At 52.5% G+C, this 13,353-nt stretch overlaps 1 protein-coding gene across 1 annotated transcript; it reads right to left on the reverse strand.

Annotated features, from left to right (window-relative positions):
* Positions 1–11,798: 11,798 nt before the first annotated feature.
* V2A60_002525 (peroxisome membrane protein) lies at positions 11,799–13,044 on the reverse strand (the record flags this gene model as incomplete). The annotated part of the gene is made up of 2 exons (XM_083253874.1): positions 11,799–12,826; positions 12,879–13,044. The coding sequence occupies 2 exons, from the start codon at positions 13,042–13,044 to the stop codon at positions 11,799–11,801; spliced, it is 1,194 nt and encodes a 397-aa protein (XP_083110000.1).
* Between the last annotated feature and the right edge of the window lie 309 nt (positions 13,045–13,353).

Genomic DNA, 13,353 nt, shown 5'->3' on the forward strand with positions numbered 1-13,353 from the left:
TATCATGGAGAGAATGCAGGCTCGTGAAGCAAAGTAGAGAGTCCGTCAGCCAGCTCTAAGTAGGGCGCACGCCTACCAAGATACTCGACCGCTTCTATTCGTAACTTCAACAATGTTTGCACAAAGACAGCCCATTGCGAGGGAACACAAAAAGCTCTCGCAAGCCCAGGAACGACGGCCTTTGCCCAGTCTGGTGGTTCCACCCACCCATCCATACATCCACACTGCCCAGCAGTGCCCACAGCCCACCTCCAGGAAGTTGAGACTAGCCGACAACATGACGCAGCAGGAGGCGATCGACTTGCTTCTCCCCTCTCCGCTGATGTGGTAGCATTTCCCACCCCCTGCGCAAGTTTGACACATGAAAGCACGGTGCGCGATGAACTATGCCATCGGGTCTGATAACTCCGTACTTTGCAATGCCATACAAAAGGACGACGGAAGGGAGGGGCCTGGCGCAATTCCAGCACCGATCGGCAGCGGGAAAAAAAAAGGCACACGAGTTCATCTCCTTCCATGATTTCAAGGTAGGGGCGGGGAGGCTTTCTTCCGTGGTCAGGCCCGTTCCCCTCCAACGGTCATGACACGCGTGAGTCCACTCCCTGTTCTGTATGCCACCCACCCGCTCTCCAGCCTGCAGACACAAAAAGTCATCAGGGCGGCAGTAGTAGAGACATGTAGTAAATCTGAGATATATATAGAATGTACTGCTCTGGTGAAATTATTCTCCTTTTTTCTTTCGCGTGATGTATCAACTGCAAGGGTCGGCCTGCTAATGAAACACGTACAGATTAGTCTCTGGATGTCTGGCTATTTCCGTGGCTACTCCATCATTACGCAATAGTATGTACGAAATATACCACAAAAAACAAGGGCACACAAGGTTCATCTAATTCTAGTTTTATTAGGTTACGATTCTGCATGTGCGTGTTTCATTTGTCTATTTTAAGGTGCTGGCCACAGCATGTGGCGGGAGAAGGAGTACATTCAAGCGAGAATCCTTCTTGATGGGGACTAGTGTATAGTGTAAGTCTGAGTTGTAGACTTCAAGTTTTCTCGTCGTCTTCTTAGGCGCAACCATCTTAACATCGTGCGATGCCTACTTCTCACCTTGGCTTTGGTTGCAAGGGCGAACGAGCGCGCACGGTGGCGGGTTTGCGGCGCGCGCTCCAACGGCCGACTGATGAGGTCCGCTACCCCTCTAGTCAGGTGTGCAGCGAACAAATAATGGGGCGTATCATTCAGTAATCGGCCGTTTATGATCAACAGAGAAGAAAAGGTGCGGCAACTTCCGGGGGCCTGCGCGACCAAGCGCCCCCCCCCTCTCCTAGAACCCTTCAACTGCGGCTTCATGCGAGACAGTCCTGCGAGCATGGTGTTTATTTCTTGAATGTGCATTTCGAGCCGAGGTGAAGATGGGGAGGGAGAGGGGGCGAGGTAATAGACTGAGTGGGTTCCCCCCTCTGTCGACCGCCACACGTTTTTTCCCGGCTGTCGATGGCATGATGATCAGGCACAAGAGGAACGTGAGAGGCTCTGACAGCCAAGATGTGTGGAGTACCAAGAACGCCCGCTTGGGGAATGCACGGTTTACTCCGAGTACCGCTTCGTAAGTAGCTTTGCCATGCGAAAACGGAGCCGCGGTTCGATGTACCGAGTGACTTATTGCATTGCCATGGCACACATACTCATACAGACTCCTTTTCGTGGCCATCCACGGCCGGCCAAATGTATAAGCTGCGGGCGGCTTTGCGATCTCCCCGCTTGATGTCAGCCATCTGCAGCATCTATAACCTCTCCCTCCTGCTGACACCGCTAGTACTCTTCCGCGACTAACTAGCCGGTGAATCTGCACAGTCTACTGTTTCCTGTTCCCGGGAGTAGGAATGACATGGTACGCGGAGTTCTTTGACGCTGTACGGATGAACCCAAAGTGGTTCGGGAATTAAAAGAACTCGACATGGTATACGGAGTTCTCTGACGCGCTGTACAGATGAACCCAAACTTTGTGTTGCAATGTTGGACGTTTCCAGCACGGACCGTATGCACCCACTAGCATCGGGTCAGTCGTCATGGATGGCTGCGCTGATTGCCAACGCTACACGATCTGCGCACGCTGGCATGCTCGCGGCTAAAAAGGACAAAGTCGGATGATGGCAGACAACGCAGGGCTTTCCCTGCTCACCCGCCTTGTGCAGACATCCCCAATGTGTTCGTCCGGACAGCGGCCGAAACGTGCAGCGACCCGTCCGGAGAGACATGGTCAGAGGCATAGGCCTTACTGGCAAATGTCCGAAAACACAGGAATGGCCCGTTTTCTAAGGGGAAGTTTCCACCGGTACAGGGTGTCGCTAATTGAATGACCGAGCTGATCGCCGCCATTTCGATATCCTGTCTCGTGAGACTTCGTAGCAAGAGTCACACACCTCCTCCTTTCATCCCGAGGTAACAGGGACGAATACAAAATTTAAATTTGGTGGAATCTTTGCTCAGGCACGCAGGGTCGTTGGAAAAAGAATATGCCACCATTTAGCCAGATAGAGAATGCGGGACAAAAAGTTTCTTTTTTTCGGACAAGCGAGGCCATTCCCGGACAGAATCACGATAGGTCCCCAACCTCCAAACCCAAGTACGTCATGCGTACTCGCCTTGCTTTCCAAATTTGGCCAGTGCTTGGGCCTTCACGATTATGAGGTGGCAACCCGTCTCGACGGGAACTAGGCTGCGTTCATCGTTACTACGACGCGCGCACGGCCTCGTCGCGCCATGTGTTTTTTTTCTTTTGCCTCTTCTTCGCTCACCCGGAGAACCTCAACGCCCGGTCCCTGTGTTTGCGCATAATCAAACATGTAAATCAGTCGATGCTGCATGATGATGGGCGTGAAGACTAGTGCTCACAATGCAAGCGGACCAGAAAACCTGTTCAGAACCATGCGCCTTGTGAGGTCTCGTTGGGTGAGCGAAATGCCATACCGTACCAGGCAATAATGAATGGGCTTTGGCCCTTTTCACGTCATCTAGCCCACAATGCCATGTTACATGAGCATGCGACGTGCAACGCGGCTTATAAGCAACGCTCTTCGACGCTGTGTGAGGCGGGTGGGTTGCAGAAAATTGAACACAAGAATGGCTAAGGCGATGATCTGTACAGATTTAGGAGCCCAGGGCATGTACCAGCCTGGTGTCGGGCTCGGCCTGATTGCCAGCGGGAATATCGGAAGAATGAAGAGGCCGCAATTTGCGAACATGAAATCTTCTCCATGTCGGGGGGGCGGGATGTACATCACGGCCAAGTACCAAGACATTTCAGCTCTCCCGTGGTTTGTGTTGCTCGGGCGCTAGAATTCGGTGCTGCCGATTGGCTCTTGAAGCATATACTGTTACGAGCAACTTTAAACTTTGCTGAGGCTGAGAGACGGTCCCGCATGTATGAGCAAGTTGGAAATTATTCTTGACTATGATCAATTTCTCCCAGGGCAATCAACAAAAAGTCATTGCGTCTGGGTCCTGAATCTGTAAGTGAGATTTACTACGGTCAAGGCAATATCGTGTGATGCTGCTCGAGTTGGGCGCAACCTAGATAGCATGAGGTCTTTGCCAACTGATAACTAGGCGGCACGCTAGCGAGAGTACATGATCCGAATGCAACATTGCGGACAGCAAGCGAGGACCAGCATGCAAGCATCGGCGCTGGGGACCTTGAAGGGGAAGAAAGGGGGGGGTGTTGAATCTCTTGTCCCGCTCGACTCTTCCGATCTGAAATGGTTGCAGTTTCGCATTGGTGCACTGCCCCGTTGTCCCTGTTCTTGAGTCGCTCGAAAAGGATGACACGCAGCGCCTGAACAAGCCAAGAGCTGTCGGCCGAAGGCCTCCCGCCCCGTTCCCTCTTTGGAAGAATACTTGTAAGTATAGAAAAAGGGCTAGAAAAAAAGAGCTCCAGAAAAAGAAAGCGCAGCTAGCCAACGATTGGGGGATCCGCCCAAAACCTCGTAAAAAGTCCACAAGAGATCAGTCCACAGTTCAATAAGAGCTACAAGCTTGATCACCCTGCAATCTCCCAGCATGCAGCCATGAAATTTAAGCAGTTGATGATATTTCACTCCCCGAGCTCTGCGCAATTGGGCCACATGATGTCATTGCCCCGTTGCCAGGCTCATGCTACGTCAAGTTCCGAGCCATTGTGCGCTCCTCTTCCACGACGCCGTTCGCATACCAGTGACCACTGGCTACTGGGACAAAAGCTGGGGGAGGCGGCACAGTTACATCCATCTTGTTTCGACCGGGCACCAACAAGCGAGGTGTGGATTGTCGCAAATGTGCAAGGTCAAGTCGGGATGAAGCCCATGGCAGAAACCATTATAGCAGAGGGATACTATAGCCAACCACAACGACTCATCTGCTCACCAGTCTTCGTTTTTCTCGACGCAACGGAGCGGCTTTGTGTTTCGCGACTGGCAAAGCCTCTCGGAAGCGAGCCGGAGAGCCGAAACATTGGCGTTGCCGAGTAGATGACACCCTTGATGCACCGAACTAGCCTTTACTTTTTTAGCCCAACCTCATGATTTGATCAGAGTGCATGTCATCAGTCATCGCAGAGCAGTTACTTGCCCGCTCTTGACCCCTCGTGTGTCGACTTATTTTTATCCCTCGCTTTGCAAATGATCTGAAGTAATTAAGTTCGTCCGTCATCTTGACATCGGAGGCTGTTTTCCGAGCCGTGCTGTCAGCCCGAAACAACATGAAACATCGCCAGCCAAGGCACGCACGCCACGCCCTCTGTAACCAGACCCCGCGAGGCTGAGCTCGCTGATCGTGACAGACTCAGGTTGACACCTGAAACGAAACGACATGCGAGGGAGATGGCGAGCGGTTCTATGTATATCAGGTTCCATTATTATAGCACGGGTTCGGCAGTGAGGTTCAAGACGGCATTTTGCCCCCTGCAAGTTCCGTCGATGCGATCTCTAGTGCTGCCATTCATCAGGCTTTTGCCATGTCATCTGCACGTACTCCGTACTCTTGCAGCACTCTTGCTCGCTTGACGGGGTGCCTGCCCAGGCAACAGAGCATATTTTACCAGTACCTTATACGTATGCCGCTACCGACCCGAGAAGACACGATACCAGTGAGCGGCCTATAAATGACTCGAAGCAATCAGCGGCACGCCTCCACCAGAGCCGAAAAGGTATCAAAACGGACCTCCAGGGTCTTCCAGTCTCATGACACTGGTTATTTCCACAGGAGCTCCAGCCGCAAGGCAATTACCTGTGCTGGTACGAGCAGCTGGAGCAGATGAAGGGCAGCCACAGCCACAGCCACCAATGCTGATCCCCTGTTGAGTCAATCTACTCCCTACAGGGCAGAAACCACTATAGATGTCGGGGTTATAGTGGGTGCAGTTCAAACGCCCCATCACCATGCCTAGAGTAAGTAGTTGAGCATCAAGCATGTCGATATGCAGGAAAGGAGGGGTCTAGGTTGGTAGATGATTCGATACGTACCTCGATTCCTCGGGCGGCTAGCTGGGTTACGAGGTTGGCTTAAGCACACACCCCTCCTTTACCAGGCATCTGCCCTCCTTCATTTCAACTTTGCATCTCTAGCCTCACTCCATCACGATCCCATACATTCAGTGTTTCGGAACCAACGAAGGGGGTAGAGCGGCTGGCTGGCTGGCTGGCAGTTTCCTCACCTTCACAGACTTTCAGACGCTCCAAGCTGTTTGTGCACCTTATCACCAAGTATCGCATGTTCAAAGCTGGGATCGGCATCTGCTCGTTTGATCTTCCCCGCCGCTTTTCCCACTTGTCACCGATACGAAGCCTTTCCTGGCCGGAACTTTTTCTCGGTATTGCGCACAATGTGCGCTAGCTTTTCGTCGTTGGCTCGGCCCTTGTCACATATTGTCCTGTTACTGGTACTCCGTACATGCCCGGTTCAAAATTGCCCGGCCTTTCCGATGCCGCCACAGTGCTAAATTTCCTCGAGCCTAGCGGCTCGCCAAGCCGCTTCACCCTTCGACGGCCACGACGAAACGAGGCAGGTCATGATTTGATCAAAGTTCAAGGTGACATTCAGCATTTAGTGTACTGGGACATCGCCGCCTTGGGGATCGCAAGGGATAAAGGCCCAGAGGCACTTCCCGCGACATCATCAGGATAGGCTGAGAACATGTACCGCGCTAATGCTATCTCTCCCTCGTTAGCGCGGGCCTGCCAGCCCAGTCCTCCGGGTCAGACCGTCACGCTGAGAATGCGATATACTTGCACTAGCAAGACATGTTGCGTGACACAATCTGCGCTAGTTGACCCTAGGACATTCGTGCTGTCATTCGAGCTGCGCGACCGTCATTCGTCTGGGTGCGGGAGAACCGGCCGCTACCCATGACTATGAATCGGCCTTTACGTCTGGTACGGCTTGACCTATACCCCGTGCTATCTATCGAATAGAGCATCATCTGGCGTTGACGCTAATCCGTGACTGTCGATCTAACCAAGAAAACACGCTACTAAGACACAATGCGGCTCTCGGCCTGCAATCACCATCTCGATAGCTGGCGAGTTCGCTACTCCGAAGCGTTGCTCTTCCCGCGATTTGGAACTTTCCCTTTGCTATTGGCAAACTTCTGCTAGTTTGCGGGGCGGCCGCTGGGCCAACTTGGGATGATACTTAGTATAAAGCGTCACTTTGAAGGCTTGGCGAAGTGCACAGTCACAAGTCGCACGTCAGGCTCAACGCAACAGCGATAAAATGTCAGGGCGACAGTACCAGTATACGCAGCTCGCTAACAACTGCCGTTACGACACTCGCGTGTTGGGGTGCGACACTATCAATACTCACACCAAAAACACATAACTAGCAATATGCAACCGCGCCGCTTCTACTGCAGGCTATTTGATTACTGACTACGGAGGTACACGTCGTCAACAGGGGCGGAAGCAGACAGCCAACCGGCTTCGGTCCTAGTCATGTGGAGGAGGCGCTTATTGTATTCCACCCACCTTGCCACCCTTTCCATTCGCACTCTTGTCCAGCTCACGACGGGCATATTTTCGGTCAGAATGATTAATCAGGGGATACCCTGACAGCCTGGCAGCCTGGGCAAGGAACTGCGCTACAGAAATGAGCTAAGGTACGGATATTTAGCCCGGTTATAATTGACCCCTCTGACTACTAAAATGGCTGGCAATCCTGTCTTGTTCTTGCGCAGGCAGCTTATTACCAATTTGCATTAGTAGACCAGCACTCCCCTCAAATCAGTCACACCTACGGAGTACTGTCACCTTGTTCTACCACTCATCGACTCGTGGTGTGACTGGTTGGTGCTGGCGTAAAGGGCTTTCATTACCACGAAGCCGCCACGGGATTCCGATGGCCAGCAATAGGAAGCAGCAGGATGCAACCTTCGGTGCAGCAGGTCTTGATCTACTAATACAGATTGCTTGCCGCTGATCACTGTCCCCACAGGCAATATACATTTCGTACCTGGTGATATTTGCTCGTTAGCCCAGCACAGCTGCAGCGCTAAAACGTCAGAGCACCAGGATGGCCAATAGAATCTTGAAGACCCTGACAGGGACCAAACTCTAGGCTGTTTCTTACCAAGACAGAGCGCGAATATGGATGATTACCGACTCGGCCTCGACCGTCCACGCCATCGGATCATGCTTCTCGTGCTGCTCATGATGCTGAAAACCTCAATGTTTCTGGAAAGAGAGCAATTGCATTGTGATGAACAAGCGGGCAGGTCCCGCTTGCTAATCACCCACCTTGCAATGGCCATACTGATACTAGTTTATCAACTCAAACCCCATTTCCGTGCATGATTCAATTTCCAGAACAGCACCAGCGCAATACTCTCCACTCAGCGCATATTACCCTTCTGCATCTCTGCCGTTATGCATAGTTCCCCTCTCTTAGAGGGATTACCCCATAGTTATACTATAGTAGACGGAGTACTCCGTAGATCCCGTTTACATCCTACTTACGGCGCTTCCAGGTTGGTGAATCACAAGCTGGACGGTATCGACATTGGTCATATTACACTGTACGGACCAGTGTCGCCAGCCGGTTTCATCGACCAATTTATACGCACGCAATGTTCCTTTGGTCCCGGGCTGAGGACAAGATTCACCACAGATATCTAATCTTTAGTGACCCAGTTCATCACACCGGGTGACAACATTTTTACCAACGTGGGACCCTGCCGGATCCATAACACTAAAATCCCCATGTCGAACCTCGTTGCTTGCAGAGACACGTTATTCTTGAGCTCAAGCTTGACTGTGACTCTTGATGCAGCAGAGCGCCGTCCCAGTACGGGATGGCTCTCTCAATAGCGTCGAGTCTCGGCGTGCCTGTTCTCAAAGCCGGGGACAGGGCTGCAGAAGATTACGCAGCAAACAGAAACAAGCCGCGACAAAGATGGATTGTACGGGCCGTACTGATAGGGACCGTATGAGCAACAGACTTTTGAGCGGTGTGTGGTTGGAAGTCCGTATTGGCGACCAGGATTTTGCATCGACCAGTGTATGCATCCGTGCGGATGGTGGGTTATTTTTTGGGCGAGAGGGTATGAAAGGTGCTCCTGCACAGGCCTTACGTGAGTGTGTTTTACACTGGCCAGCGAGCACCATCGACGTTGAGCTGATGTCATGCAATGTTTCAACCTTTCAAGACGAGGTGGTAGATCGGTCGGCGAGCGCAGATTTCAGTTGGCCCTACGCCCTGCCACACAATGCACTCATTGTGCGCGCCCACGTAATCGGATCAGGATGCCATGGCGTTCCGCGGCCCTCTGCCCGCCCAACGACTATCTCCCCGAGACATCCTTTATTTTCTAGGGGACGGCGGCGTGCAGTCAGTCACTACGCCAGCCCCAGTTGACGAGCTGGAGCACTATACTCAAGGAAATGGTTTTCTGCAAGGCAGGCATATTAAACACCTCCGGACTAATCACCCAGCTGTGGCACATCGGCCTAGAGGGGCCGAAGAGAGTGTAACTATCGATTTGCCACTCTTCTTACCAGGTCACTTTTTTTCAGCCGGGCAAGGGTCGTCTGTGTCCAAGTGTGCCCTTCCTCGATGGCTCATTCCCGGCGGCAAACAACTATGCGGGGAATTTGTACGGATTGGTCCGGAAAGCATCTGTACCATACTCATGATAGCCCACCAGACGATCTGCGAGTTGGGTGCACTCGCTCTTGTTTTGCCACGCCGCCGGAGAGCACCCTGCGGGTGCATTTCATCGCATAATCACAACCAATGGGAGTCTCATAACGAACACTGGAGCCAACGGCGTTGCAGGTTTCGCCGAGCCTCAATGGCGCGCTTTCTGCCGTGCACGTTTTGGCATTGTGGCTTCGCGCATACTGTCCGAGTGTGCGTAGTCAACAAGTTTTGGTGCTAGCTGCAGCTTGGACATTCTGATACCTGGCTTCACACTTGCGCCACCGCAAAACGAAAAATCAGCAGGTCTATACCCCGGCATGGCCAGCATTATAACCATCCCCTTCTCTCCTCGCTGCGATGGGATGCTTCATGCCCTTCGCCCGCCTTGGCGCCTTGACCAATTATGCTCTGGCAGTGTCCTCGCTGCATGGACGACGCGAATGTACTGATACGTGGCGACGGCACAATCATTGGCGGGACTCGAGACTGGGAATATTGAGCCTGCTCCCTGACAATTGGTTTATTTTTATCTCCCTGGTTTTCAGCCGCCGTCGGCATCAGTGGGGTGAGTTCCTTGAACTTGATGCATGTACCCATCGCGTTGGCCCCTTGCATGGCCAAGAATGCACCTGCGCATTTCCTGCACCCGGTATGCTGCCGGTCTACAGATTACATCTCATCTACATTTTTCCCTTGCGAAATTTCTGTCCCATATTGTAACAGCTCAGAACTCAAAGTGAAATTGTGACTCCTAAGCTTGACCCGAGGTTCCACTTGCCGACAGGCCTGCGATGAACCAGGCAAACCAAACTATCAATTTGCTACTTTGTTTTATTGTTCCTTTGGCATTGCGCCTTATGGCTCGGCTGCAGCTTCTTTCCAACTGTCCTTAACATTCTGTGGCCATTTCTCTTCAGAATCTTGTATAGACCGGGCAGCGACCGGTGTCACTAAGAGTCGTCTTTCTTGATCGCCATTCTCATCTCTCATTTGCGTTCAAACAACCACGCGCTCGCTCAGTTACCGTAGAACTGTTAGTCATTCGACCTCAACTGCAGCTCATCCGTATCCAACATGACCTTCTGCCGCACGCCAAACCGTCGCGCAGTGATATACACAGGGGGCCGATCATAGTACAGCAACTCTTGCCAAGTCTTGAAACACTCTGCTGGAGATGGTTCATATCATCCAACCCTCTCCTTGGAGTTTATGCCCTTGAGTATGTCCCATATCAAGGGTATTCAGGTAAGTACTTTGCTTATGGGCGTTTTCTAGCGAAGGCAAGTGACACAATTCACGTTGCAGTAGTATACAACAGAATATGAAGAACGTCACTTGTTGATATTTGCAAATATTTAAATGGAATATTGGAGTCGCCACGGGGTTCTTTCCCCAGTAAGATAATTGCCAGAAAGTGCCTGGCCACATCATAAAGGTACAACGCCTCGTTCGTCATCTGTGACGTGCCTCTCCAAGTTAAACATAGCAAACCCAGATTTGCACACATAAGAGGACGTCACCAACTAAAGGTAGTTGAATTCCTGTGTGGCATTCGCAATCCGTCCTTTTACACTCGCACATTCTAGCAAGAAATCGAAGTGCCGGCGTACCGCGCGCCGCTGAGCATTCACAGCAAGGTGACATTTATTCTGGTACTTAACATATTCTGTACTAGATCGTATCGGAATGTGCTAGAACGTTGAACGACATTCCTGCGTATAGGGTAGCGCGCCACCTTGCATGGCCATTGTGCTTGATCACCAGAAAATGATGTCAATTCAGCCCTTATTAAACGTACTCTGCCAGATTCAGGACGGTCATAGTCTACTATGTAGCCCTGTCACTAGTAAAACCAATCTCAGGATGTGTTCACATTTATACTGAGAGTGCAAAAACATTCTTGTGAAGCGGTAACCACTGGATTTTGTTTTGTTGCCTAGACAGCTAGTGACTCCGGCACAAGCCGCCACAGCCAACCTTTCGAGGTTCGCCCATCTGAGCTTCATCTGATATATTGGTGATACTCAACTCCTCGGGTAGTTGGTGAGAAGGCTAGACACGCTGCAGCGAACTCACCACAGGAGGAAACGTTATACGTAAAAGAGCACCGCCTGGGAAAGGTACCCTATGACCCGCTCGGTGAGGTGTGATATCCGAGTGTTCCACACCCCACGATTGTACTGGTCAAATCGGTACGGAACTAGCCGTCATGTGAAAGAATCTTTTCAACTTAAGCCGTCACCTTCACGCAGATCTAGCATCGATGGTGGCATATATGGTCAAGGCGGCGGGAGGCAGGTGGCAAGCTTGCAGCGATGCATATGGTATCGATTGAGCTTCCATACCGTCTCCTAGACGAGAATGAGCCTGGAACAGGCCGAATGATGTAGTAAAGACAAAGAAAAATGAGGAATGCAAGAGACGATGGTCCTGCTACTTTCGCTTTTCAATATTGCCAGCGTAGCAGTCGGTCCTATTTGACCATTTGATAGGTATTTGTACAGTAGGAGCTGCATAGTCATGCAACAATGAGGAATCTTGGCCTCTTCGCACCTTCCACCTCGTAGTTCGTCCTGTTCAGCTGCAAAGAATGATGATGCATTGCAACGCGCCATCACAATCGTTCCTTAAGCGCTGGTACTGAAGTAGTAGTTCTCCCAAAGATACTCATAGTCCTCCAGGATGCCGCCGATGAAGCTGGGCATGCGCTTCGACACTCCCTGCACCATGCCTTTTGTCACGTTCTCATAAAAGGCACCACGCATGCTCCACCACAGCATCGACCAGCCGCGCTTGTTCCACTCGTCGCGCTCTAGCGGCGTTGTGCGCAAGCTTGCACCGTTGCTGGTGTCTCGCAGCTGTCTCGCAGCGTACTCCACGACGATTCCAATCATCCATGGGGCCCATGAGCGCTTGTTCTTGCTGCGCATAAGCGCGACGGCGTAGGCAAGAGGTGCGAGAATGTGTAGCACTTCGGCAGCGTGTCCGAGGCCGCGCAGCTGGTTCAACAGCTTCGTCGCAGGTCGGATATCGTCGGCGGTGAGTACGCGCGAGAGCAGGTAGGAGCTTATATCGCCAGACTCCGGCAGGGAGGGCATGCTCATACCGGTCCGGGGCATAAACCATTCACGGCCGTGAGGAGGTTTCATCATATCCTGCGCGTCCTGGGAGGTCATGGTGTTGCCGTGGATGCTGCCGCCATCTTCCAGAGCAAACTCGCTCTCACTGCCAAGCGCCAGACCCTCCTCCTCGCTCTTCTCTTGATCGATGTCGTCCGGGATGGGTTCACGTTCTGGCAGCGGCGGCGTGACGATCTGACGCGTGCGCGTGATGCGCAGCAGCAGCAGACGGCAGAGCGCCTTGATACCCTCGAGCAACACCACTATTCGCCACCTGGACTTGTCTCCGCCACGACGCTTGGCTGACATCTCCCAAAGGAGCTCGGTGTAGATGACCATTTGTAGCGTTATCGCGACTCGCCGGTACAGGGCGCTCTTTTCGGCCCAGAACCGCGTGTACCGCGCATGCGCGGTGCGGACAGGCGGGACGGGTAGCTTGGAGACGGCCTTGGCAAGAAGGTTGTCGTGATACAAGCTAAGGAGTTGCACGCCGGAATGGATCGATTCAGAGGCGATCTCGGCGTCGCGAAAGCGGCCTGGGCCGAAAGATTAGACAGGCGAGGTTACAGAGCTGAGTGGCGAACAAACCAGGGATAATATATGTCAAGCTGCGCAGGGCGCTCTCGATTTGCGACACTTGGCTCGCATTCTTGGTCACAAACTCTTCATATGAGGCGAGCCATTGCGGCGGCATGGCGAGGATGTGGCCAACCGTCGACGTCGGACGCTTGGACAGCGTCGACTGCGCGGGCATGGCGAGCAGGTGGGCGGGCGTTTGCAATGTTGATTCGGCGGTCTCGTGGTAGGATTCGATTGAATTCTTGATTTTCGGAGTAGATAAAGAGATGTGCCGCGGTATCGTGCGATAGTCTGCAGACGGCAAAGGCGATGTACTCCAGTGTGGTGGCCGGTTCGCTGATGACGCAGTTGGGGCCGAGAAACGCGTCGTGATTCGCTCATGCCGAGGCACATGCCAGCGCTGACGCCGCATTCGGGATGAGCTACCCTGTACCTATAGCAGTTCCCACAACGGCTGAACGCGCCCACAAGACGGGGTGAACCC

This window comes from Cordyceps javanica, chromosome 1 (genome assembly GCF_051103115.1).
Source record: "Cordyceps javanica chromosome 1, complete sequence".
NCBI lineage: Eukaryota > Fungi > Ascomycota > Sordariomycetes > Hypocreales > Cordycipitaceae > Cordyceps > Cordyceps javanica.